This window comes from Drosophila grimshawi, unplaced genomic scaffold (assembly GCF_018153295.1).
Source record: "Drosophila grimshawi isolate 15287-2541.00 unplaced genomic scaffold, ASM1815329v1 contig_1369, whole genome shotgun sequence".
Taxonomy (NCBI): domain Eukaryota; kingdom Metazoa; phylum Arthropoda; class Insecta; order Diptera; family Drosophilidae; genus Drosophila; species Drosophila grimshawi.
The window spans coordinates 1044281-1072238 of NW_025062891.1; the positions used below are offsets into that span (position 1 = coordinate 1044281).

Here is a 27958-nt window from a genome sequence, read left to right on the forward strand (position 1 = left end):
GATCCATTGAGACGCCCGCTATGTGAGTCAGCAGGTCTGTCCTAGCACCTGGCTTATGACTAAGCAACCAGCCAAATTCATCATTAATGCAAATGCTGTTAGGCATGCAAACATCATTTGGACGGGGAATGGAACGGGATCCTATAGAAATGGGCCAACTTCTTGGCTTAAGAACAGTTTATGGTTTACTTAGTTGCGGGCGGGCGTGATGTTTGACAACTTAGCGGAGACAAACATATCGCATGCAAGGTCTTAAGTAATTAGCCACGTAATGTACAGCCAAGCCGGAGAACATGTTATTTATGAGACTAGTACATATTTGAAGAGCACGATGGTGAAATGCGACGGCAGCTAATGGATGTGAAAGCTAGATTAATTGTATATAAAACTAAGAGTTTTGTTCATGTCTTGAAATCTAATCAATAAGTAGATTCAAGTAGGTCAGTATCAGTGTCAGTCAAATTCAAATTAAAGAATAAAAGACATCAATTCAAATCAGGTGGATTCAAATATAAACTCTTTATTTATTTGCATAAAGATTATGTCGGCAATTCAATACATAAATTTAAGAAACTTTGGAGAGAAAATATTCACATAAATTAGACAAGAATTTATGGACACCAGTGGAGAGCTTTGAGAATTGATTTCCTTAATTTTGTACCAACTCTAAAAATAAATCACTTGCAAAAGTTTCAACACTTGTCTACATTTTGCTATTATGTTAATTCAGTTAAATGTGCCTCAATTTTCTATTCCCAGCACAAGGTCAATGATAAATTGATTGCCTTGGACCAGCTGTGATTTATGTTCTATGCATAATATGTATACGCATATTGCCACAGTAAACTATTCCGTTGGCGTATTTGCAATTATTTTCCGGCCAATTTGCTTGGCTTGGCGTGAGCAGCGATAGAAAATCAATTGTGCGTAGAGAGAAAGTAATTGCATTTACTGCTTTATGGCCTCCATTTGGCATGACTGACCGCATGACGTCTACGCATCGTATGCACATAACCTTTCATAGAGCCAAGAGCCCGGTAATAAAGTCACGCCGAGCCTTAATGCTCATTATGAATACCTGAGCAGCCATGAAAGAAGCTGTCAACGTCTGGCCATCTAACAAAAACTAGAGACTAGCCAAGGAAATGAATCCTTTTGTGGTTACATTATTCAATTATGGCCAGGTGCAAGTGAATGCTTTCATATTTTATATACACTGAATGCTGTCACAGTAACTCAAATGCTGCGCATAAACCAGAATGCAATCAATATGTGCACTTCTGCAGATGTAAGTACAGATACATATTCTGATACAGATACAGATACAGATACGGATACGGATGCAGATGCAGTGAAATGTGGTTGTGGCTGTCAGCTGCTTGTTGTCCCTGCATTCAAAATAGGACGACTTGTACAGCTGAAGGCCCAACTCAAGGTGCTATGTGCCACATGTACACATCCCAAACAGCCCGTAAAATTAATTATTTAATACATATATATGTGAGTGTGGCAAGTCTGCAAGCCAAAAGATGATATTTAATATGTGTGGGCGGCAGTCCAAGCTGAAAACTAAGAAACTCCCAAGATGACTTTAAGCGGCAGCAACACAAAAAAAAAAAGGGGGAAAAATAAAAAAAAATCTGAAGACAGCAGGCGACTGAAGGCAAAGACAGCATCATGAATAAATTCGCTTATACATATGCATATAAAGAGGCGTGTGCATACGTGTGTATCTGTGTGTGTGTGTGTGTGTGTGTGTTGTGTGTGCACACAAAAGCATGCTACAAAAAAGGAGAATGAGAAGAAGAGGAAGAGATGTCGTCTTTTTGCTGTCGCCACTGCTTAAGCGCAAACAAATCATGCGCCAGAAGACAATTGAAACTGCTAGTGTGTGTGTGCATTGGTGTGTGTGTGTGTGTGTACTGCTGTGCTGTTGTGTGTGTGTGTGCGTGCGTGTCTATGTGTGAATCTGTGCTTTTAGCCAGGCCACATCGTTGTCGTTTGGTTGCTCTCCAAAGTGCACTCGAGCGTTAAGAAATGAAAATACTATTTAAGCCATTTTATCAACATAATCGTAAATCATTTTGTACTTTTCGCATAAAAGTTGTTGGGCAATAAAGGACCCAATTGTCTTCTGCATATAATTTGTTATTGGATTGCTCGCAGCCGAGTTGTTCGCCCCACCGTCTGCCATGGCGACATTGCCAGTGGGGTTAAAAGTACTGCGACGGCAGCTGCTTTGCTTTTAGTGTTGATTTTCTCGGGTTTTTCGCTGTCATGTATATTTTTAGCTCACACACAACCTGCCACCCCAACCCCAGTCTTGCAACAGCTACAGCTACCGCTTCTGTTCTCTTTGTCATACATTTCACGCTCGAGAGCACACAATGGCCAAGCGAGTGGAGACCACATCATTATATATGAGCTATGCCGCACACGTACGCAATGCTACACTGCGAAAAATCAACAATTTCACAACTGGCAGAGAACGTGATGCACCAACCCCTCCGCCCACCCATCATTTTCACATTTCTCCAGCCAGTTTAAGCAACCAAAACATTTACATTAGGTTTCGCATTTGCAAATGAGATTCTAAAACTTGAGCGCTGCTGTTGCACTAATCTATTCTGTGCGATGAGTAGCGTAGTTGAGCTCTGAATTAAGTTTAATGTTTTTTTTTATCTCTTTTTTGAATTAATACTATTTAATTAATATACATTTAAAAAGCGTGCATAAGTTGAAATAGTTATGGGTGCACTTAAAGCTGTGTGAAAAGCAGGCACTTTTCTAAAATGCTTTCCTTGGTCATTGTTTGCTCTTTCTTTGTAATATAAATAAATCGTTCGTTGGCTTCGATAAATTTCGAAACCCGTCTGGATTTCGCTTCAAATATTTTATGCTTGTTTTGTTTGCTCAGTGTATAGAGCGATAGGACAGCTGGAAGGAAGGGCAGCAGAAAGAGTCAGTAGTAACAACTGGAGCTGAAGCTGTAGCCATAATGGCAGTCAATGTGAGAGTTGTTGTTGTTCTTGTGCCTTGGTTGTTGCTGTGTTGTTACTGTGTTGTTGCTGTGTTGCTGCTGTGTTGCTGCTGTGTTGTTGCTTTGTTGTGAGCTGTGCTTGTTGTGCCTGCGGACTTATCGCCCACGCTAACACTTAGTGGCTTATCTATGACTCTACAGTATCTTGGGGCCACATCGAAATATTTGTCTATGGCTCACAAATTGCAATTAAGGCCAAACACAACTTGGGGCACACATGCCCATAGTTCTGGCTTTGAATTCATAATAACATGCCATCAAATTGGCACGTGGCCGCCTGCACTACATAATCATCCAATTAAAATTCCATGCCAATAAATTTAACGCACGACCCATTGAAAAACCGTACCGACAACCATATCAAAGCAGAGCGAGACAGAAATATGGTAGAGAAAAGGCCAGTTGCCGCATGAAAAGCCAAATGTTTTCTTTGAAAATATTTGTGTTCACACCAACCACCTAATAACAGCAGCTGGGAGTTTTCGCCCATAACCATGGCACGAGCTCTGCAAAGGTAGTTTTCAGTTGGCGAACAATGGGAATTCGCTGAGGCATGCAGCAATCAGCATTGATTGCAAATGTTTAACCATTTTCAGGGTTGCAAACCTGCTTAAAGAAACGCAATTAAGCAAAACGCAAAGAGCAGCTGTCTGCAGGCCAGCAAAAATTTCAGTGTGTGGCATAAACCAAGCTAAAGTCATGACAGGCAAATTAATGCAGCTGTCGCCAGTAGAAAACAGACAAGCTGGCAAATTAGACCAGAAATGAACGACTTCAAGATGGCCTGTTGAGTTATAGAAAGCTCATCTAATCGCCGCATAACTCATAATTACGAATTAGTTGTAAGAATTTAAATTGAATGAATTACATACGACTTTTTTGTGATCAATATGAATCATGTCTATAAATAGAATAAATAAAATAGAATAAAAACCATTTAATAGCTTACAGATAAAAGTGAAGTTGATGTATGCCAAACTGTTATTAAGCTCTAACTTAATCAGCAGATCTATTTAACCTTCAACTAGGACAAATGTGGTATGTGGATGCATATGAAGTTCGCTAGCACATTTAAGACAATAACGCTCTCTTTCCAGCCAACGTTAAACAGCTGCTTCTGTGCTAAGCTGCAGGGTATTCAAAAAAAAAAAAAGAAATACGAAAGAAATAGAAAAAATGGCAAGATATTCTTTTGGCATTAAAAGCGATTTTACGCTCGCTTTCCATTAAAGTCAGCCACGTACTTGCCCATAAGATGGTTTACCCCAAGGCGCATTTGAGGCTTAAATGCGACGCGCCCACGCACAAATACACACACAAACTAACCCACACACACACACGCACACACATAAAAACACACACATATTCAAGGGGATATTGTAAGCGGGTAAAACCTGCAAATATATAAAAGAAAACGCCACGTGCTGCGCGTTTTGTGCCAATGCTGCAAAACTTTTGGCCTTGTAACACTTGCACTTGTGCACACACACACACACACACACACACACACATAGAGACAGACTTGCAGACCAGCGCACTCAAAGCATACACATACAGGCACATATTTATTGTATTTTCAACATGTGCTTCTTGTGCATTCGGAAAGTGCGCCTCGAAGTGGAGCGCTCAATATAGTTGCAGCTTCAGTTCTCATCTCTCCAGTTTTGCAACTTAGCTGCCGCTTATGGCTGCCAACTTTGCCGAATTTGCGGGCTTGTAACGATGCTTTAATTGAAACCGAAACGTGCCTTGCAGCTGCATCAGTTCTACGTGCCAACTGATACGGAACAAACAAACTGAGAACACACTCGGTTCGGTTCTACACCCAAGACTGCCTATGGTACTGTTGTGTGCACCTTACGAACAACTAACAACTGCCAGCAGCAGATGACAGCAAGTGAGTTGTGTTGCTAAATTTGCAATCAAGTTGTCCCAGCTGCTGGCAGCTAGTTGCAAAGATTAAATGATACGAAATCATTTTCGAATACATCAGTATTGCAAATTGATGGTGTTGCATTGGCAAAATGTAAAATTGCTTCTCAATGCGCTGCACGTGGCATCATTTAGCACACACACACACACACCTAGTAATGAGCGTAACAGAAGTTTTACCTGCTCGTAATTTCTTCGCATTCAAGATAACATTTTGTTGCATTTCAGCTGAACATTTTGTGTAATTAATGGAAATGGTATGCAAAGCACAAATGCCAGCAGCAATCAAAACTCATGAGTCTGGCAGTGCCACAATTTTTTGGTGAAAACTCTATGCGTCTGATTTGGTCGCCTAATGTGCACTGGACTGCATGTGGGAATATTGCTCGTTGACTTCCAAGTGGTTTTGTGTTGATTGCTTTGCATATGCATAACGATTGTGGCGTACGTGGCGCACATGGCGTATGCGTGATCTCTCTATGAAAATCTTTTTGCGCCGCGAAGTATGCAACATTTATTGACCACACAAATGCGGTATGGAACGGCAGCTGGGGCTTTTTGCGTGATTTTCACTACATAGAAAGAAGAAAACTATTTTGAAAAGCCACAAATAAAATGGGAACCAACGGATTGGGTTGTGTGTTGTGTACGTCGATGTGTGTGTGTGTGTGTGTGTGTATGCAATAAAAACTATGCAGACTGAAAGTTTTTTGTACAACTCAAATAGTGCACCCGTTTGCTCTGTGGCTGGGTGAATGAAAGACCACAAGCGTGCACACACACGGTGATAATTAAAGTTTCGACAACAGCAGCACAAAAGTCACTCGAGCTTTATTACTTTGTGTCCTGCTGAGGCCGAACTGGCTGCGTTTTCTTTTACAACATATTCAAACAACGTTGCTAGCAACACTTGTGTCTCCTGTGCCAGACAACATGTAGATTCTTGTCATTTTCCCAACAACAGCACCAACATTTGTAAAAGTTGGAACAACATCCTTGTGCGATAACAAGGCAGCAGCAGCAGCAACAGCAGCAGCAACAGCAGCACCCCAGCAACAACAAATAAATGGCAGGCAGTGCAAAACTTATTTACATAAATACATACAACAAATTGAAAAAAAAGTGGTGAATAAAAACTATATGCAACAGCAGCAACCATGTACTTTAGTGTCGGCAAAAATAAAAGACAAGTGCCGAGGCAAATAGTCAAAGTTTCGCCTTTGAAGGCAACCAAACACTAGAATACAACAAACTGAGAGAGTGGGAGACTTTAACTGAGAAGCTGCCGGCAAACAAAAGTGGCGAGTGGCGAGTGGCAAGTTGCAAGTGGCAAGTTTCTGGGCATTTCATAGATTATGCGGCCTGTAAATGTTATTATTGTTTTGATCTCTTTTTATATGCCGCACTTCAATTGCTCAGTGGGCATATTAAATCTTTAGTTAACAGAATACCAAAAAGTACAATGTTTTCCTGCCATCTCTATGCAAATATATTATTTAAAGCATCTAGGACAGCATTCAAGGCACACACACAAATTTATTGGAACTTGTCTCTAGAATTATTGATTTCAGCAAAAATGTTTACATACAAAATATTACAATTCAATACAAATCAATTTCCCAGCTGAATAACGTTTGGTGCTCTTATTTTTACTATGCCTGTGGAAAGCATACGAAAATCAGAGAAACAGCTACAATTTATCCGTTAGAGGACGACCCCAATTATAAAAAAAAAATCAATAAGACTCTGATATATTATTATGGAGCAATGGAAACGGGGTTTCAAGTATCGCTAATGATTCATTTTTTACTTCATGTGTAATAAATTATCCTTGGTTTTCTTCTCCAAGGGATTTCGATTCTTCTTTATTTGAATTAAAATGTATTTTTTCCAGCCTAAACTTGAAAATTTGAAGCAAAGGGTAGCTGATAGTCAAGTCTACGTTATTTATAGACACTTGTCAACTTCTTTTTCAGGCTTTTTTCAAACTTTTTTTTTTTCTTGTTTGTTGATGCAATAAGTTTGACATTTGAAGTAACGCCTGGCCTGCTTATTGGATATGCAATGGAAAAATGAAATTATATTTTCTTCGCGTTGACTGCTGCGGGCTTAACTTTGCCACAACATTTTGAAAAACGAGTCAACAGCACAGAAGTGAGCAGAGTGCGGTACGCAGGAAAAGCGAGTGAAACAGGAAACAGGGACGAAAGGCAAAAAAGGAAGCCAATGTCAGGCCACAAATATGTGTGGAACCATTTGTGGGCGGTGTAAAATACATTTAACTCCCTATATACATACATATGTACACGAACGCTTCTGTAAATATGTAAATAAGCATGGAAATTGACATGGAGCGAGGCCAGTAAGCGGCACCCGCTCATTAAATATACAACGAATGAAATGTCAACGTGAAAATTAATTAACTCAATTGCGCTGCTTTGACTTTCAGTAGATGGGTGGCTGGCTGATTGGGTGGGCGGGGAGCTCTCGGCGCCGTTGCGGTAGTGTTCGGCGGTCGCAGCAAATGTCTGGCTCATATTTCAATCAAAAACGGCGACAGCTGCGTGCCAGCAGCATAAGCTGCAACATCATTTTGGCAAGAGTCCATCAAGTGATGCTAGCTGCTATCTGCTGCTGCGGCTGCTGCTGCTGCTGCGGCTGCTGCTCCTTGCTGCTGCTTCTTGTAGCCTCATCAATATTTACAACCGGCGTGCCACAAATTTTGGCACAGCCAAAACGAGAGGCGTGTTTATGAGCTAATCGAGAGAGTGAGAAAGGCGCAAAGTTAATTGCTAAATGACAAAAACAAACGAGGAGTGTGGGCAGCCAGCCACTCGAGAAAAGACAACCACAGACACACACACACACACTCACACACAAAATAAGTCATGGAGATATAGAGACAATTGACAGAAGGCAGAACAGCTCCACTGTTTGAGGCTGGAACTGGCCCAAGATTAATGTACGGCAATTAAACGTTTAAGTGTTGATTAATGTGACTTGCCGTATTTAAGACCAAAAAGGCTAAGAGAAGGCTGCCAGCTGTCTGTCAATCAGAGAGAGAGAGAGAGAAAGAGAGAGCGAGAGTGAGAGAGAGAGATAGGGAGCGGGAGTAACAGAGTAAAAAATAGAATAAAAAAAAAATCAAGGGGCTAAACTGAGCAAAGAAAAAGAAAATATGCAAAATGTTGCTGGCCTAATTCGGGTCAGTGGCATAACCATAAATTCAGGTCCCTCTAACTAAAGGGGCTAGGTGCAAGCAGCAGAACTCAAATTGAAAGACATTCGCATTTATCATCTTTACGGTTTAACTGCCAAAGTGCTTTGAAGGGATAACCAGCCAAGTGTAAACCAGAACAGAACAGAACAGAACCGAGCTGAGTGGTGCAAACAACAAGAAGAAAAAATGTAAGTAGAAGGGGGGAATTGATGCGGCTCCACGGCATCCGCAAAGTCAAACAATGTTGTACGCCTTACTACGATTTTTATTCTCTGCGAACTGTCTCTGTGTTGGCTTGCTGTGTGTTTATCTTGGCAGCGTTAAGAAAAAAAAGAAAGAAAGAAAAAGGTGGCCAAAACATGAAGTATGAACTATGAACGTCAAATAAAACGCACTTGGATAAGGCGCACAGGAATTAAATGTATGAAATATGACATTGGTATCTCAAAAGTGAAAAATGCTCAAGCCTCTAGCTATTCTATATTTATATAGATCTTTTATAAATAAACTTTGCTCCACAACATCCTTGTACTCTACTCAAACAACTACAATTCTTTGTTTTGCTTACTGGCGTACTTGTTCAAGTGCCAGTGCTCTGGCTCTGGCTCTGGCTCCAAGACAATGGCTGGCAAAAGAAAGAGCTACCAAGAATTACGACAGCATTTTGGTTGATTTTCAAATAAAATTTTAATGAATCAAAATAGCCAGGAAACTTTATCAACAACCTCGATGCCCTACCCACCCCGCGATGCCCACCACCAATCAGACAGCAATCAGTTGGAAAAATAAAAACCTAAGGCTGCACCACTTGTCGTACGTCAAGGAAACTACGAAGAGCAGCTCTCAAGCTGAGCCAAGCTGCTTAAATCTGTCTGGCAAGTGCTGTGGATGCAACAGCAGCAACAACAGTGTAATAACCATTAAATCAGTTGCTTTCCACAGAACGTTGCACAGATTTGCGCTCAAATATTTATCAACATCGAACAGCAGCCGCAACAAAAGCGAGACCTATAAGGACTGCACAAAAAAAGAAAGAAATTTATATATATAAATAAATAAAAAATGATGCTGCTGAAGATTTAATACAGTTCAGTTCATCTATTCAGTACTAACTAAGTAGAGCAATAATGATAAAGACATCGAATTTTAAAATTAATCGCGGTATTTGCCTCTTTATTGGTTTATCTCTCTGCACAAAGTAAGAGGATATATAATATATATTTTTAAATGCATTTACATTTTTAAATGAATTATTTTTAAATGAATAATATAATTAAATAAATCGATTTATATAGAGGCCAATATATTATGAAAAATACCTTTGCATTTTCATAGATTTAATTCAGATAATAAGGTAAGTAGGTAATTAATAAATCATGTCATCATATATAATATATCAGATCTCAATAAATTTAAATTCGCTTCTGCAATAGTATTTATTTTAATGCTTGTGATTTAACTGATGCTGCCAACAAAATGAGCAGATATCTGCACGAAAGTTTTATTAACTTTAATTAAATGCCATAGAAATCAGAGAACTCACTGCCCGAGTGTTGAAACTATTTGAATTTATGCACTGTATTGGGCTTCTATATGTTGCTGCGAGACAACTGGAAGGACAACAGGAAATTCAGTCATAAAATTATATACATGCCGCAAAATTCAACAAATTAGTTGAGGCAAACATCCTGCTGATAAAAATGTGGCGGTGCGAAAGTCTGTCTGATTAATTGATATAACAAACAGATGCCAGTGCGCGGTGGCAGAGAGAAGTGAGAAGCGAGAAGCGAGAAGAGCAATGAAGAGCAACAGAAATCAGGGCCAGCATTGGGGCATGATGATTTTAATTAAATTTTCTTAGCTGGCAACAATCCTTTTATATGGCGCCATTTTCCTGGCATTCACATTGTCAGCAGGCTTCTCACAAGCCGCTGTCTGTGTGAATCTCTGCGTCTGGGTGTGTGTGTGTGTGTGTGTGTGCGATTGTGTTTGTGAGTCGGCTAATGAAAATCAAACGTTGCAACTGTCCCACTGGCTAAGCAAAATGAATGGGGCAGACTTTACTGTTGCTTCCGCTGTTGCTGTTGCTGTTTCTGTTTCTGTTGCTGTTGCGACCTTGACGCGGCAGCATCTTGTGATTTATTATTAAACACGTATATGAATTTCTCAAGACAGCGTGCGCTATTTACAAAGCAACAACAACAACAACAACCATAACAATAACAAGAGCAACGAGAACAACAGCGAAATATGAAAGCAAAACAGCGGCATACAATACGAGTAGAATACAGCTTCCGAACCTGTGGCATTTTCATGCGCATTTTTATGATTAATTAAAATTTATGTTGGCAACAGCAAAGAACAATGAGGTAAATTATCTTTGCTTGTGTGGCAACATATTTAGCAGCGCCCAATTAAGTTTGAGCCTAAGATTGAGAGCTGTCATCTACCCCACTTCTGTCTCCTTCCCAGCAACACGCAGCTAATTGCAAGAAACTATGACATTAACCGTGCACAGTTACTGGAGCGTAAATAAAAGAGAAAGCCGGAGAGATAGGCAGAGACACACAGAGAGAGAGAGAGAGAGAGAGAGAGAGAGAGAGAGAGAGAGATAAAAAAAGAAAGCGCAACGCATTTTATATTTATTAAAGCAATAAAATAAAGTACAACCTGGCCACAACCGCGCGAACCCTCGCCCAGTTGCCCAGATAACGTGTCCGGGCAGCAGCAGAGAGAAATATCGCCTTGTCATAGCCGTCATGCAGGTCCCTCCCAGAGGACTCAACTCACGTTACATAAATTTTTGGCTGTGTGTGCGAGTGTATGTTGTGGGGTACGTGTAAATTGCTGTTGTTTCACCATTTTGGACTATGACTATGGCAATTTCAATGGCAACGCCTACGCCTTATGTTAACTGGTTGCCTGGGTGTCCCTCTGCATGGATTTGGGGGCATATGTAACAAGGGCGTAGCAATAAATTTAAAATTAACCCTTTTAGGAGCACAGCTTCTCTGACCTTAGCCCCTTTTTCTGACACTAGACCACAACACGTGCTTCAACCTATTTAAGAATGAGACGACACAAAATCACAATAGTTTTGTGCACGAAAGCTGCTCCACAAACATATATAGTTCTCAACTATTTTGGTGAGAACGGAATTTATTTAATTTTCATTTATTCTTCTGCTCAACATATTCTTTGCAAAATTCCAAAAAGTTTTGTGATCAGAGTGGAAAAGAATGTGAATAAAGTTGGCAATCGGATGGCAGAATGTGCTCAAAACTTGATTGGCATAATAGTAATAAAATAATAGTTAGCAATTATCTTGTTAAATATGACTTTATTGAGTTATATTTTGCTAATAAAATACCAACTCGACCAATTGCCAGATTTGCAGGACTAAAAATGTAATTTGTGTAACGAAGTCAAAGGAAAATATATAATAAAATAAATCAATCGAAGACATTTTTGAATTTATTTGTTAAAACAACTTTTCCACTTATTCTGAATCACATATTTTTCCACTTATTGTCGTAAAATGACGTGGATAATATAAATGCTATTTCAATGCTGCTTGGGGCAGAAGTAAGTAATCATTATAGGTACAACAACAACAAAAAGAAAAAACGATAAATAAAATGTGGAAATACCAATAGACACACACACACACACAAATGAAATAACCACAATATCATGCTGACCGAAAAGCTACTGCACGAGGCGGCAATTGGCATTAAGAGGAAAATCGTTAAGTGGAAGGGGGGAGGGTGGCAGGGTGGCAGGGTGACTAGGCAGTGGATTGGGCAATGGACACAAAGTTCAAGTGGTCAAGTCAAGACAATTCGAAAAATACTTTTAAAAGGAATTTCGCTTATGGGCAACTGATTGTGCCAATGCCAGCAGTAGAAAAGGGAAAGGGAAGAAAAGAGAAATTAGAAAGTAGAAAGTGGTAGAGGCAGCTCCGAGATGCCGTCCTCGGAGAGACAGACGAGAACTAGAAACTGAGAGCTGGGAGTTGGGAGTTGGACGATGGCTGCCTCACGTTTGGCGCTTGGAAAATTGAATTGTTTTAGATTTTCTTCTCATTTTCCGGCGTTTTCGCTTTCGCTGCGCCAAACAAATAAATCAAATTGGATTTTCTTGTGCACTTAATTTCGTATAGGAAATTGCACAAAATGGCACAGCGCAAAAAACATAATCAAAATCAAATCAGATGAAAGCAATCAAAATAGAAACAGCCAAGTAGGCTTTACAATGTGTTGGGGAAGCAGCCAACTAAGTAGGCAACCACATTTGCCAGTTGAAAACAATTTCATTAACAGTTTGCTGTGAATCGAACACATTCGTCGAGAATGTCTATTCCAAATTTAATGCAAAATGTCAATCGGCGAATGGCGGATTTAGCTCTGATGACTGCCATAATGCGACAAATGGAGTATCTGAAGAGTTGCTGTTACTTTTTCGATCTAAAGTTGGGCTGCAAGCTTATTGCAGTACTCGAAGCATTTAGTGGCCTGTGGCAGATATACCATGATGGCAAAGAGTTATACGGCAAAACGGATCCCCTGCTGGCACCCGAGTGGCTTGATGCGAAGATAGCGAAACACGGTTCGCAATTCAATTTCTTCATGGGACTCATTGGGTTCTTCAGCTCCCAGCTGCTGCTGGCAGGCGTTATCTTTGTAAGTATTACTAAAAGGTTTCTCTCTCATTCGATCCATTTTCAAATGGAAGACCTTTCCTACAGGAACGCAAGTTGTGCGTGTTGCTTTGGATCTATGTGACGGCGCTGGTCACACTGGCATTCATGTTTTACACCCTGATCATCGCCTGCATACCCGAACTTTTGATATTCGATGTCTCAACTATTGGTAGGCTGATCAATTATTATTATTACTAAGCACCCATTCAGACTTGCTAATTTTTACTGCCAAACAAGTGACATTTCTTTCAAGTGTTGCAAAACGCATGGCAGAGTAATTATATTGAGTGCTGGCTATCATTTAAAAATTCTACTCCGACAATTAATCGAATCGAATTAAAGATGTTTCCAACTTATCTGACTTGCAAATTGATTTGCATTCAACCCAATGAGAGACATCTTAAGTAATTGCAAAAGTGTCGTTTTAAATCATTGTCATTTAAATCAGCTTTTACCACTTCACCGACACTTAACGGCTTATAAAAATTAAAAATTAAATCAAGATAATTTGAAGAGGTCTCAAAATGTTTCTATTTTCAGTTCTGCAAGCATATTTTATAATGATCGCTGTGGCATACTATATGCAAATGCGACGCGCCGCAAGCTCTGAAGAAGATGCCGAGGTGTTATTTACGGCCCGTGAGGTATAAAGCTTGATTAGCTTACATATTATATAGTTTGTAAATAGTCAATGGATAGTTGGCAATTGCATTCGATAATATGATTTTAATAAAAGTCGCATTGATGCAGTTTTTCAAGCATTTTTCTTACTACACTAGCGTTGATGAGAGATCTATAACAATACTAATTGCTATAGCTTAGTTGCTAATTAATTGGTAAAATGCTTATTAATTAATTGGTAAAATGCTTATTTTAATTGTATTTATTTGTATTATCATGCCGCAATTCCGACCACTACAACCAATTTTTGAGCTATTCAAATGCGTTATTCATTTGCTCTAAAAACTATGTACAAATGCAGTAGTGTTATTTAAATTGTACTATTTAAACATGCTGTTATGATTATGGTTGCGAGTACAGTTGAAATTCACGGAAATCGTTGCGAAAGTGTAAACAATTGCATTTATGCTATTTTCATTTCTCAAAAATTGATTGCATTGGCAAATTTGGACGGAAAATAGCAAGAATAAAAATAAAATATTGCAAATTAAATGAGCTCTTCGCTATGGCGAAGCTTAAATACTGTTTCCGCAATTACTATTATTTTTGTGATATTAGACTTTAAGACTTAATGTTTACAAATAAAATCTGTAAATTTGATAAGTTATTTTTGTTTTTATTGGGGAAAGAGCATATTTAAATAAAATAAAAAAAAAAAGTAAGCAATACATAAATAACCAATTGAAATTTGAAAATTGCATCTAGATATACGAATTTCTTACTTTTGCGAACGATTTTTTTGGCGGCTCTCGCGAGGATGTTGCCGTGGGCGTGCCGCGTTTATTGGGGCGATTCTTTTTGAGTACGATAACGCGCATGGTGCACTGTTTAGATTAGTGTATACGGCTCGTTGGTATATGTTGGTGTATGTAAATTCGATGAGAATTTGTTAGCGATGCACAACGAACAACAATTAATACTTTTACTCTGTTTTTATTTATTTCGGCAATGTTTTCTTTTTTTGTATCTCGAGTCCTTCAAATGAATTGCCGTTTGTAAACGGATTTACACATTCGGGACGCAGCACGTAATAACCAATGCGATGCTTTACATTACATAGTATTGATTAGGTTAACTACTTTCTATATAGTAGATTATAGCAAATTTGTCTAGTTGATATTTACAGTACAAATACGAGAGTAACTAGCAATATATATATATATATTTTTTTTTTTATGTATTTATTTCTATTTGTTGCGAGCAATTGCTTTAGTTAGGTTGGTGTTGCTAGATGTGTAGGCAAGTGTTTGGTAAGTGGTAAGAGTGTGATAGAGATAGATGTGTTTCGATATCTATTGTTTTTTTTTTTTTTTTTGTTATTTGTAGTTGACAAGCGTGTGTTTTTAGCCAAGTTGTGAGCTCGTTTTTATAGTTTTGCCAACCTGACTTTTTGTGGCCATCTAGTTGTAGAATGCACTAATTATGAAATTACGAAAAGCAAGCAAAACGATTCGAGGAAAACTGACAGTGCTACATAGTAAATTGTTGGTATGTATTCAATTATGTGTAATTAATCAATTAATTCTTTTAAATATTGCATTTTAGTTTTGCATTTTAGACAGCAATTACGTTATGGCGCACGGTGCGTATGCGTGTTGTATTGTTTGTTTGTTTGTTTTTTTTTTAGTTAATTTAAAGAAAGCTAAGAGAATATTTTACAGATGCTGCCTACTCGTAGTTGCTTAATTGTTGTTGATGCTTGGATCAACGAGACAATTGTTGTGCTTTACTTACGGTCAAGTCAAGTTTTATTATTAGTTTATATTTTGGTTACGATTTATTGAGCAAACGCCTCAAGAAACTGAACACAAAAGCCTGCCTGTTCTGCGCTCTACCAAAAAGGATATTGTCTGTGCTCTGTGATTAACAAAATCTTTGTTATTATTTCTGTTGGGTTGTTGGTGTTGTTGTTGTTATTCAATTATTGTTCTCTTTGTTGTGGTTGCTCTGAGACAACGCCTTAGACTAAAAAAAAATGCCAGCGCATTTCTCTTCGATAGTTCGTTTATTTTTGCCAGCCAGCCAATCAAAGCTTTTGGGACGCGAGCGAGCGTTGGCGACGTTTTCAATTGTCGTACGGATTGCGGATGCGGATCACTCAGCAGCAGTGGGCAGGCCAACAGCAGGCAGCAGGATGCGCGACGCGCGTTATTCAAATGCAGGCACGTGACTGAGTCGGAGCGAAAGTTGCACGTTACTTTTATAAACAGCCAACAGCAAACGGCAAACAGCAAACGGCAAAAGGCATAAGAGCCTGCAACGACAACGACGACGATCTGGCAACGCTGCGCATGCACTTATACTCCCAACACGAGCTCTCTCTCTCTCTCTTTCTCTCGCGTTCTTACTTTGTATCTAGTCTCGCGTCTCTCTCGTGTGGGCCCGAGTCGAACAGCTGTTTTCAAAGACGGCACTCAGCTCGAGCTAGAAAGTTATTTGCCTTGGCGCTTTTTCCCAGCCAAGCAAACACAAACAAATAAATCGCGCGTATGCCAATCCACACAGACAGTGGCAACCGAAAAAAAACGCACACACACTGATACTATTTATCGAGTCTAGCACAAGTTTATAGTTGAGTTGGCATCGCTTATCGTCTTCGTTTTAGTTTTTATTTTATGTTCGGAACCGTCGCACTGACCAAACGCTAGCTCCTCAACCGCAGAACTAAGCGAAGCACGAATCACTTCCGGAGTTGTGCTCCGTTGTTCGCATTCAGGGAATTACAAATTTGGTCACATGCGCAGTTGGTCGAAACTGATTCGGACAGGCTGTCAAAAGACTCACAGCTGTTTGACCTACATACGAGAGTGCTCAGTGCACGTGTACTCTGAAGCGTGCACACACTTTTATGGAACAGTGTCAGTGTCAAAAACATCACAGCACAGCCAACGAGTCGAGTACATAACAAAAGTTCACCAAAAAACTTCATCAGGCCAAATAAGCTCTCTGAGACATCAACAGGTGCGCAGCTTGTTGTTAAAAGCTGTGCTAAGAAGCTGCAAGTTTCGCATTGCCTCCGCTTGGTGCGTGCCCACGCTAAGGCAAGCTTTTCACCACAATACAGAGCTTTTGAACTCACCTGTGCACGTATGGCAGCCAGATGTATTTGCTTGGCGCGCAAATCAAACTTCTTCATGGACAAATCCTCCTGCAACTCGTTAACCTTGTTATACAACTGGCCCTCAATGCCTCGTGTCTGTGTGCGATTCAGTGCATCAATGGAGTCCTACAAGAGAAAAGAAGAAGAACAAAATGAAAACATATGTATGTACCCACATAGAGATGTGTCGAATGGCGGCGCTGAATGGATTATGCACATAAGTCGTAAACTTTGTAACACACACCTGCAGCTGGCGTATTTGCAATTCCAATTCGATGGCCTCACGCTTAAGCGACTCCACAGCCGAACGCTGCGACAGCGTCGAGTGGCGGTCAAAGACGAGCTCGTTGCGCAAAAGGGGCGTCATCTCCTGCAAGAAGTACACAGTACAAATAAATTGCTTAACTTCTTAAAAATAAGCACATTTATTATTTTTTTATATTTACTTATTATCATTACAATGTAAAGTGTTGAAAATTAATACACTTATTCATTTCTTCTATTATTAGTTTGTGCAAAAAGTGAAGCTCAAGAATTGATAGTAGAAAGATTTAAATTGTATTTATTAAATCCCATTTTTTAAACTGTATATTAAATAAAAAATTCTAAATCCGCAGCTAATTGAACGGATGTTGTGAATCTCTCCATGAAGACGAATCCCGACGGCATTCGAAAAACAATGCAGTAAAATAAATAAGATTTAATCAAAAAACATATTTGAAATCAATAAAATAATAAATAATAATAATAAAATAGAAGATTTTTTTTTTTGTTGAAACTTGAATAAATTCTTATTATAGTGGAAATATCTTGATTTATTTCTTGCAGTGCATAATTGTGTGTGTGTGGGTGTGTGTTGAGGTGTTAAGTAATGCGTGTGTGTTTGCATTTAACATGTTTTACTTACACTATAATCGCCCGTCTCCTCGGCCGCCTCGCCCGGCTGCTGTGCCTGCGGTGGGGCAAAGACGCGTCTGGGCACCTTCTGCGCCTGCGATGGCTGTGCGAGGAGTCGCACAAAGTTGGCCAGATCCTGTTGCGGGGACACGGCGCTACATTGGCTGGCCAGGCAGCCGTATCGTCTCGCCTGCTCCGTGGCCTATAATTATACACAAATGGCATTTATGTGTGTGTGTGGCAACAATAAAAAGAGAAAAAAGAAAAGAAGAAACCAAACATTTAATAGCCATTCACATTTGCTGGGCAGTTGGTTGATGTCTGAGCGCACGCAATTGGCATTACATAAATTACCAGCGCAATTTTAGCAATTATGAGCAATTATTATAATGTTGATGAAATTGTATTCGAGGTGCAGTAACACAAAAAAAAAAAAAAAAAATAGAATTGAAACAAGAAAGAACTCAAATAAGCACTCAGTTGAATGTAAACCACCTGCTGCAGTGCAGTGGTGCAACAAATTGCTGCAGGCAGGCAGGCAGGCAGTCAGGCAGTCAGGCAGTTGTCATAAATCACAGATAATCACCTTGTTGGCAATTACATCGGCGCCCTGCTGCAGCGAATCGGACACAATGTTGCATAGGTCGTTGTGTATTTCCTCCAGTTCCTGCATCAGTTGGGGCAGCGTGTCGCCGTGATATGCCTCCAGCATCCCATTGGTGGCATGCAGCTGCTGCACGTACGCATTGTGCGCATCAATATATTCGGTGAGCGAGTGCTGGCTGGGATTCTGGCGATGTGCCACATGGCATTGTTTGTAGTCCAGGCGGCACTAAAGCGAAACGAAAGCCAACAATGAAAACAATCAAGATGCACCATTGTCAAGAGGCATGCAACATCGTATTGCGTATGCGTGATATAAGTTGCCAAGTGTTGTGTGTGTGGGACTTTAAGACATCTTCTGCTTGAAAGCACACACACACACACACACACAGACACAGACACTTAATAGGCCAACTGCTTGGCAAACATTAAGTGCAGCTCATTGATGAAAAGCCCTTGACGTGCCACTTAATTATGTTGCAAGTTGCTGCGTACCTTTGACAGCTTCTCTTCAGTCTTTGCGATTATAGTCTCAAAAGACTCCCTGTGTGTAAAGATTTTGCGACTTTGAACTTTGCGATGAAAGGACTTATCCAACATTGGTCGTGACACCTGAAAAGTACAAATGTATTATTATTATTATAATTATTATTATTATTATTATTACAGAAATGTCAGCCTTACATTCCAGCACTGTATGTAAGCTTACTCTGGGATTGGGATTGGGACTGGGACTGGGACTGGGACTGAGACTCCCCTCACATATCCATTCAATTTAGAGCTACATTTTAGGGTCTTTAATGATATGCTTTGGCAATATGTTTCAAATCATGGGTCTTTTGTTTGCCAACACGAAAATGCAAATCATTCTACAAAATGTAAATTAAATACACAAACATCAGCAAAAAGAAAAACAAGCAAAAAATGCTGTAGTCGAGTGAGCTCGACTAGGCGATACCCGAAGACCAGCTGTTAGCTAGATTAGGTTAGATTGTCTGTTGACCGGACAAAACCCCTTCATCGCATACTCATATAAAATTTAAGGAACAGTGCTAGGATGCCTGTAAGGAAAGTAGACCCCAAATGTTGTAGTCTTCTCTGACTTGGAGCTGGGCAGTGGCAGATGAAATGCAGAGTCGATTGCTCTACCTCTAAATTGAATCTTATAAGTTCGTTATCTAGTTTTATTGTAATGTAATCAATATACTTAATACCTGCTTGCGACAAACGTAGGCGCTCGTTTAGTCAACATTCAAAATAAACGCTTGTACAGGGTATATAAGAAAAAATTATAAAATGCGCATCTTCAATTACAGATGCGAATTCCCAGGCTGTGGACGCAACCACAAAAACCTATCCACATTAACCGTAATGTAATTGGTAATTAGATTGTATTGACATATATCCAGCAGATATATGCATTTAAATTGTGAGGTTTGCCACCAATTGATGATCCATTATTCAATTAACACATCAATGTGACAGTCATAGCAACTCGGCACTGATTGAATGTGTATCCGTGGTCAACACAGTTTATCCATTTATCGAAGTGTCAACAGGAATTACACACTCGCACACACATCCATACACACACATACATACACATACACACACACATACATACATAGACACACATATATAATTTCTTACCTGGCGGGAGAGGACGCTGGCCACCTCGTTGCAGGCCTGTGAGTCGGTTTCCGCTTCTTGCAGGAATGTCTCCCATGCCTGGAAGATGGCCAGGTGGCAGGCGGGTCTGTTCAAAATAAATAACAAAAGTTCATAATCATGGAATAGCATTTCAATTGATATCTCTGATGCCGATTACCTTTCCTTGCGCAGCTCGGCATTCTTCTTGCGGTAATTGGACACTAGAGTTTGAACGGCAGTTGCATGTTCCTCATACAATTGGGAAAGTGATTCGTTGAAATCGGATACTGCAATGAGATGCCAAAAGAAATGATGTATTCTAATGCTGTAACATTGTAAATACAATAACTAAAGCATTCAAAAACACTACTACTCAATTTTTAAATTTCAAACTCAATTTATTAAATGTTAACGACTTTAAAAAAAAAAGAAAAAATACTTTGTTAGCCAAATATGCAATGCGATCAATCAATCAATTCTAGTTTGCTTACACTCACAATATCGGCATAAAATTAATTTTTCAATTAATCTTGCAACAATATTATCTGTTAAGGAATTCCAAAAGACGAACGCCGCAAAAATGGTCAAAGTAGAAAATTCAAAGCGAAACTCAATTTGCATGCAACCAATGCAAAATTGAAGTGCATGTTTTTCCCCATTTTTTTTTTTTTCTTTTTTCAGTATTTCTTTCTACAGAGAGCCGAGCGAAACTTCGAGTCACAGTTTGCATACCTAATGTTGGTCGAGTTTCCTGGCCACTTCTTTGCCATTACTTAACTGCCCTCAACTGTACTTGAAATTCTTGCACATGCTCCATATCAAAGTGAACGAAAAACCAACTTTGTTATACATGGAATAATTTAAATCTGATGACAAATTTAAGCTTCCCGCTTAGAAAGATAATTAAAGAGTGGCGAATCCTTGATTTATTGTGCTGAATAGCTGACATAGCCTACATGTAGTTATTCCCATTGATTTATATTGTTTTCTTGACAATGTGTGTTATTTGCCAAATAAATTTGGAAGCAGCGAAACTATTTAAAATCCCATAGAGAAAGCGACTTAAGCAAAAATGCACAAACTACTAGAAGAAAATTTAAGTGCATTAGTTGCGGCAGGCAAATCCACACCCACGTCCACAACACAAACACACTCGCACACATTAACACACACACACACACACACACACACGCAAACACAGACTTGCCGCAGGAAAGCAAAGTGTTTCCAAAGCTATTCTCAAGGATTTTGCTTTGCTCTCTCTCGGCTTAAATGGACTCATTTTTGAAATGCCAGCTAAAAGTTTAAAGTGCAATAAGCCAAGGATATTAACAACTGAAGGTGTTTCATCAACTGATGATGTCCTTCTCAATGCGCACACGACGCGTTTACTTAATGTGAAAAGGCTGCTCGTAAAATCTGGAATCGCTGCCTCATATCAGAAAACTGCCTGTCATCGCCCTGTAATCCATCACGTTCACGACTATTTAAATATTTATGAATCCGCACTGGCTTCTAACCTTTAGCCTCGCTGTGCAGTAACCTGCCAGTTTATGAGCGATAAATATTATTATTGACTGAAAAATGTGAACTGCAGCAACAAGTAGCTTAAACATGCATTTCATCGAAGGTTAAAATTCCCGATTTCGATCATTTAAATGCCAGCAAAAATATCAATGTCTGCTGCAGTTGCTCAGCTGAGACAAATGAGAAACTGCCCCTTTGCGCTTGTACACAGGAAATGTTATTAAAAAGTTTTTCTGACTCGGACTGGGAGTTGAAATTACACGAGGACGCCCCAAATGCAATTTCTGTTCAGTTAGTGCGTTGCCGTTGGCAGGCAGTGTAACTTTTAGTGACACAAGTCAAAGTTATGTTCGTGCTTTGAAATGTTGTGCGTCCACCCAAAACAGCTGCCAAAAACACATTTTATAGCGACTCAACTGACAGATACCTATACTATATATACCCTATACCCTGTCCACTTATTACTTAACTTGTATTTTGATCTTGTCAAACTAAAAAAATATATTTTTAAAATCAACACAGTTTCCTTGTCACTCTGAACTTTAAGTTGCAAGCAACTTTTATTTACTTAACTTTGTAGTATTTTTATATGTTTTTGTTCCCCATTTTTATTGTATTCTTTTTCCTGCGAAATCAGTAAGCGTATTAAAATATATTTAAATGTTTTGCGCATAGAAAAAATTAAGCAACAAATGGGAAGTTGTAAATCCCCAAAACATTCTGTCAAATCAATTGACTTTTTTTTGCTGTTTATTTTGTTGTTTTTCTTTTCTTTTACGAATTTTCATGTTTATAGGGTATTGAAATTGACAAAATAAGTTGGAAAAAGTCAATGCAGCAGATGTGTGCTGTGGAAACAAACTTCAAAGTGAACAAAGAACATGGCAGTATCTTGGCCAAGATAGTTGAGGACCTTAAAGCTCTACAGCTGTAAATCTGACATATTGCCATGACTGCCAGATGTGAAAATGCTTTATTTATAAATGTTGGTATTGGAGAACGTGGACACATCAATTGAATAGATTTATGGCACAATCACAAGGTATCAGATAGAGATGCGCTGCGATTGAAATCAATAAAACATAAAGCGAAGATATCACATACAAAGCACACATAAAAACAAACACAAGCACACACACACGCACACACACGCACACACACACACACTCACACACACACTCACACACACACACGCACATCAGCTCATAGCCAAAACAATCGAGAAACTTATCAAATAAAGCACGACACACTCACTCGTGTCCAACAAATAAATTGTTTACTTGAGCATGAAACAAACGCCAATGCTCAAAGAAAAGTTATGTACTTTTTTCTAGATGTGTATGTGTGACATATACAGCTATATTTATATATATATATATATATAAACACATATGTATAGAGTTATAGCACAATATATCCATACGTATAGACGAAAGCAGACTCACCTGTTTTAATTAGCTTAAAGTTGACATTGTTTTGGGATTTGAAAGCCTCATTCAAACTGCTGTGACTGTAATCCTTGAGTACACCATTATAGGACGCCATGCTGCCCTGTGGGCTAAGGGAACCACCCCGTGGCCCCCTCCACCCGAAGAAACTACGATTTTTTGGACCACTTGAAGATTTTGCCAAAGAATCTGTATGAATGGAAAACACTTTTATTAATTCAAGGCACGTCGTTGTTTAATTACAAAATTGTAACAGAAAAATGCAATTAATTAAAATCAGGCAAAGAAAAGTTCAAATTTAATTAACTAAATAAGATAATTGTACTTATTATATATACATACATATATATATATATATATATATATATATATATATATAAACAATCAATTTAAACGAAGCAATTAAAGTAAAAGTAATTACTGGAAAATTCGTGAACACAAACAAACGAAACCAAAACGAATGCAAACAAATTCAATTTAATATCAATTTAATCAAATCTCAACCGCAGATCAAAATCGATTTGAATCGGTGTAATCGGCATTCGAGAAGCTTTAAGAAAATAAGTAAATAAGTAATACAAATTAAACAGCAGTCCGTCTGAGGTATGCGTTCGGTGTCAGATTCCCCATCCACTTAAAATAATTGCAGGCATGTTTGGAATTTTCCGTTTTCCCACTGTTTGTTAACTCGCATTGTGATAAATATGGAAAATATATTGGGCTGACGTGCCTGACAAGCTGTCCATGCCGTCCCCTCCTCCATTCCTAATGCCCCGCGAGCAATCAAACAAATCGCTGCCTCTCATATTTATGCATAAATAATGAGACGAGGTGTGTTTTGCTTGGCTTCTGCCTTTTCCTTTGTGTTTGCCATTTCTTTGGGTATTTTGAGTGGAGCCAACGGAAATTTCGAGTGCTTGGGCGCCCATTACAAAAGTCAATAGAACTCTGGTTGTATCGCCTACCCAGACATTGTCGAGGATATCCAATTGTAACTCATTTAAAATACAATCGATAAATGAAACGTAAATATTTTTGTTCGCCTTAAATGCTAGCTAAAAGGACTACTGGGGAATTTTTTTTATTTAACTGTTCGACTGTTTAACTCTACAGATTTTTAGCTATCCGCTTGTACATTTGTATAGCGGACGACGAACACACACACATATATATATATATATACATATCTAAGTAATCCAGAATGAAATTGCTGTCGGACATAACTGACCAAATACTGTGATATGAACCTGCTAGTTCCGCTTAACTTATTTTGGTAGACACAGTAAAAATCGGTTTGGCACTTAAGTTTTAACACTTTTTGGCAATCAAAATCTAGATTTCGAAAACAGTGGATTTCCTCAGACAGACTACTAAAGCAAAGTACATTTTCCATTCATTTTCCATTCCACAATAGCAGTTCTCTCATCCGAGATGAGCACACTCTGTAAAACTGTGCTGTATTTTTAAGCAATCTTCCTTTGATTACATATCTAAAATGTTGCTACTTTCCCAAAACTGAACAGTATTGTGGTTTGTGCACTTTCTTAACAATGCCATTAAACTTTTATTCCTTTTAAATAAAAATATTAATAGTTGGTCTGTGCTATTTGTGTGCCCATTGCTGTATATAGGAACATAAATGGCAAGTTTCGCGAGTGCAGGTTACATTTTGGCTGTTCGTAGACGAGGGAGTTTGCACAAGGCACACACGCTTTATTCCCAGCGGGATTAGAGTATATATATAACAGCGGGATGTCAGATAACTGCATTGTGGGGGGGCACACGTGGCGTATGAGTGTGTTTTCGTTGCGCGCACATAAGTATGCTATAGAAATTATTGAGCGACAGTAAATGACGCACAAGAGCATCAGCGGCACGGCATGTGTCATGTCTTGGTATTTTCTGTCTTCCACATGCACATTTAACGCGTACTTCTGGCACTGTCAGCTGGTGGATATCATGTAGCTTCACAATGATCACGTCTTGCAATGCTGTTAATTTAGTTGCATTTTGTGCGGTCATCAACTGTGCCGCCCTGTGAACTTTTTAAATGAATTTCAAAGTGGGCGACAAACTTGGCTCTTGTGGCATGGCAACCTTACGTGCCGCACTTCTTGACTGGCTGGGATGAATGTCGTGCAGGACCGTCGTTGTTGATTACATTTCACACGCAGCGAACCCAGGCGCATTCATTGTGAAGGCGTTCATCATTGCACAGCAGGATGTGCAGCATGCTCCTTCACTGCTTGACTGCTCCTTGGCTCCTTGCTCGTTGGCCTCTTTCAATGCAAAGCGCGTCAGCTTTTTCTCAGGAATTATGTGCGTGCCCATTTCGCGCACTCGCGTCCAAAAACCCCCTGCAGTGTTAGGTTAAGCCCCTTCAGCCCCATCTGCGTGTGTTTGCGTGTGTTTGCGTGTGTGTGTGTGTGTGTTTGCGTGTGTGTGTGTCCAGAGCATATGCAGGCATGCACATAATCCATTTTGCATGCGAGCAACTCAACTAGGAACGTGGGACGGAAATCATTGTATGTGTGATAAGAATTAGGATAAGCCGGCAAGGCAGGCAGTCAGCTGGGATTCTCGTTAAAGTCAAGCAGCTTAAGTACTCGACTCATTCCATTCTTTCTGTATATTCCTCTAGTTCTTTCTATTATTTCGCAAGGGTAAATATGCAAGTCATAGCGTGTAAGAAAAACTCATTTTTTGGCATGCAAAAGCTTGCATTTCCTTGCAGGGATTGCCTCAGAGCCGTTGACTGAGTGTGCACTTCAGTAACAATGGACTAAAAATGTGAAAAATTCTTAATAAATGTGAGCTGTCATCTCTCTACTGTTACTACTGTTTTATATATAGTTTTAATACCACTGCAACAAGCAAAATAGATAGCTTTCCACCTCAATAAACTATTTTTGAAGATACAAAAAAAGGTTTTAAAAATGAGAATCTGTTAACTTTAACTGATATAAAAAACAAACTATAGTCGACATATATAAAAGAGGAACTGAATACACAATTGAAACCACTAAGTTATTAAATTTTAAACGATTGTAAAATATAATACGATTTCGAATGAACTTTTTGCACAAATGATTTCTGCTTTTTATTTTTGGTTTCAGCTCAACTATTCATCCTATTTAAATATATATTTCATGCGGGTATACCCGCATTCGTAGAGCAAAAAGCAACAATTTTCTCAAGCCATTTTTCTGCTTTAATCTCCAAAAACATTTTCTCATTTTCATCTGTGCAACAAAGTGGCGAAGCAACCAACTCCTGCAAGGTCATAACAAGCCAAAGCCATAAAAGAAAATCATGTGAACAATAGCAGTTAAAAACTTGCAGCACTTTGGCCGCATATTGTGCAGCACTCAATCATTCAATCACTCCACCAACAAATCAGTCAATCAATCAATTGAACTAAAACAAATGAACGTTCCACGCAACAACAAATTTATACACAATATGTTTTCTTGGCAGCTTGCGCAGCAGCAGCAGCGGCAGCAGCAGCTAAACTACTAACTGTAAACAATTTGATTAGCTTGTGAAAAAGTAGTTTTTGGGGGCACCTGTCACCTTTGGAGTGCGCACCGCCACCAGCGCTCGCTGGAGCCCCTGCAGTCGCACCCGCCGCACCCGCCGACCCGCCCGCCCCCATCTCATCCCAATGATCTGCACTGCGGGAGCGCGCATTAAGCGCTCGCTCGCGTTCCTCCCGCGTCGAGCGTGCAAATAGACCGCCTCCCGTGCTGCCGGCGGGACTGCGTGTCCGCGGTGAATCATAGACACCGGCATAGTTCTCCAGCGGTGGTGAGTAGCCGCGTCCGTCGGGCGACGCCGTATTGGGTGTGCGTGGATGCAGCTTAATGACCGGTTCGCGTGCCTCAAAGAATGCATCGAAGTTGTTCTGGCGCAGGTTCTCGCTGCTAAACACTGGATTCTCCACATGCACATGGACATCCTCACGCAACCGATTGCTCTCGCGCGTATCCGAGGAGGTGGAGCGTCCCAGACGACCCAGCGGTATGTGGAGCTTTGGACGCAGGCGCGATTTGCTGGTGGTGGGTGATTTATTGCCGCCACTGCTGGTGGAACGCTCTGGGGGCAGATCCATGGGCGACATGGGTCTACCCCAGCCGGGGCCGAAGTGTGCATGTGTGGGATCTGGTGAGGGTGGCTCCAAAAATATGCTCGGACTCCTCGAACGTGCAACGACCGAGCCTGTGCCCGATGCACCAGCTCCAGCTCCAAAGTCGTCTAAACGCTCCTCGTCGTAGGCGCTGCTGCGCTGGAATGGTGCGCGTCCTGCTGCAGAATTGCTGCCGCCTTGCATGCTGGCATCATTATTATACATGGACGTGCTCAGCGGACGCTGATGTGGCAGCTGTGGCGACAGTGGCGCCCTCGAGCGATTACTCCGTACGCTGCTCCGTTTGCTGCCACCGGAGTTGTGATTGGAGTGGGTCAGAGAAGCGCGCGAGGTGCGTCGTGTGGGTGTCGGTGGCAAACTCTGAGACTGAACAGCGGATGGCTTTGATTGTTCAAAGTTAAAAAAGTTGTTGTTGTTGTTGCTGCTGTTGTAGTTGTTGTAGTTGCTGTAGTTGTAGTCGTAGTTGTTGCTGATGTTGTGCGGCGAGCTGGGCGGCGTTGGTGCGGCAAATGTGGCGGGAATGCGGATCGGTATGGGCTGCGGTGGTGCAGTGGCAACAACTGTGAAGCTGTCGTTTGGATAGCTAGTGGCGGCAGCGCTAGTAAAGTTGTTGCTGTTGTTGTTCTTGTTGTTGTTGCTGCTGGAGATGGCGTTGGCGTTGGCGTTGGCGCTGTTAGCGGCTCTAGCTGGATACTCGAGTGGTATCAGTGGCTCGGGTAGGCAATCGAGTGAGGGTCGCGGTTTCACACGTGGTGCAAAGAAACCATAGGTCATCAAGATGAGCTCATCGGCGGGATATATTACGTACATTCCTCAAGCTCGCCATGTGACATGGTTGGCAGCTCGCTATATAATTGTGCAGAGAGCTCGCGGGCTAATCCCTAATTAATAAGGCTAACAATATTTAATAAGCTCTAACTAAATGTTTAACTAACTAGTATCGTTAAAGGTGAGTGTCTTTTCTTTTTGTTTTTCTTTTTTTTGTAGGGATCAATGTGTATTACAGTTGCA

The 27958-nt window shown here is 40.0% G+C and overlaps 2 protein-coding genes across 2 annotated transcripts in view; one reads left to right on the forward strand and one right to left on the reverse strand.

The window, feature by feature from the left end:
* Nucleotides 1-26658, reverse strand: part of LOC6560987 — a 62352-nt gene extending 35694 nt beyond the window's left edge. The window contains 9 exon segments of the mRNA XM_032735047.2: nt 16655-16801; nt 16920-17045; nt 17583-17774; nt 18159-18404; nt 18671-18787; nt 19826-19931; nt 20004-20112; nt 22798-22989; nt 26367-26658. Of these exon segments, the coding sequence (XP_032590938.2) occupies nt 16655-16801; nt 16920-17045; nt 17583-17774; nt 18159-18404; nt 18671-18787; nt 19826-19931; nt 20004-20112; nt 22798-22989; nt 26367-26592 (1461 nt within the window). The 5' untranslated portion in view covers nt 26593-26658.
* LOC116805083 lies at nt 12444-13646 on the forward strand. Its single transcript, XM_032735045.1, has 3 exons — nt 12444-12874; nt 12940-13063; nt 13435-13646. The coding sequence occupies exons 1-3, from the start codon at nt 12545-12547 to the stop codon at nt 13542-13544; spliced, it is 564 nt and encodes a 187-aa protein (XP_032590936.1). The 5' UTR covers nt 12444-12544; the 3' UTR covers nt 13545-13646.
* Nucleotides 26659-27958: the final 1300 nt, after the last annotated feature.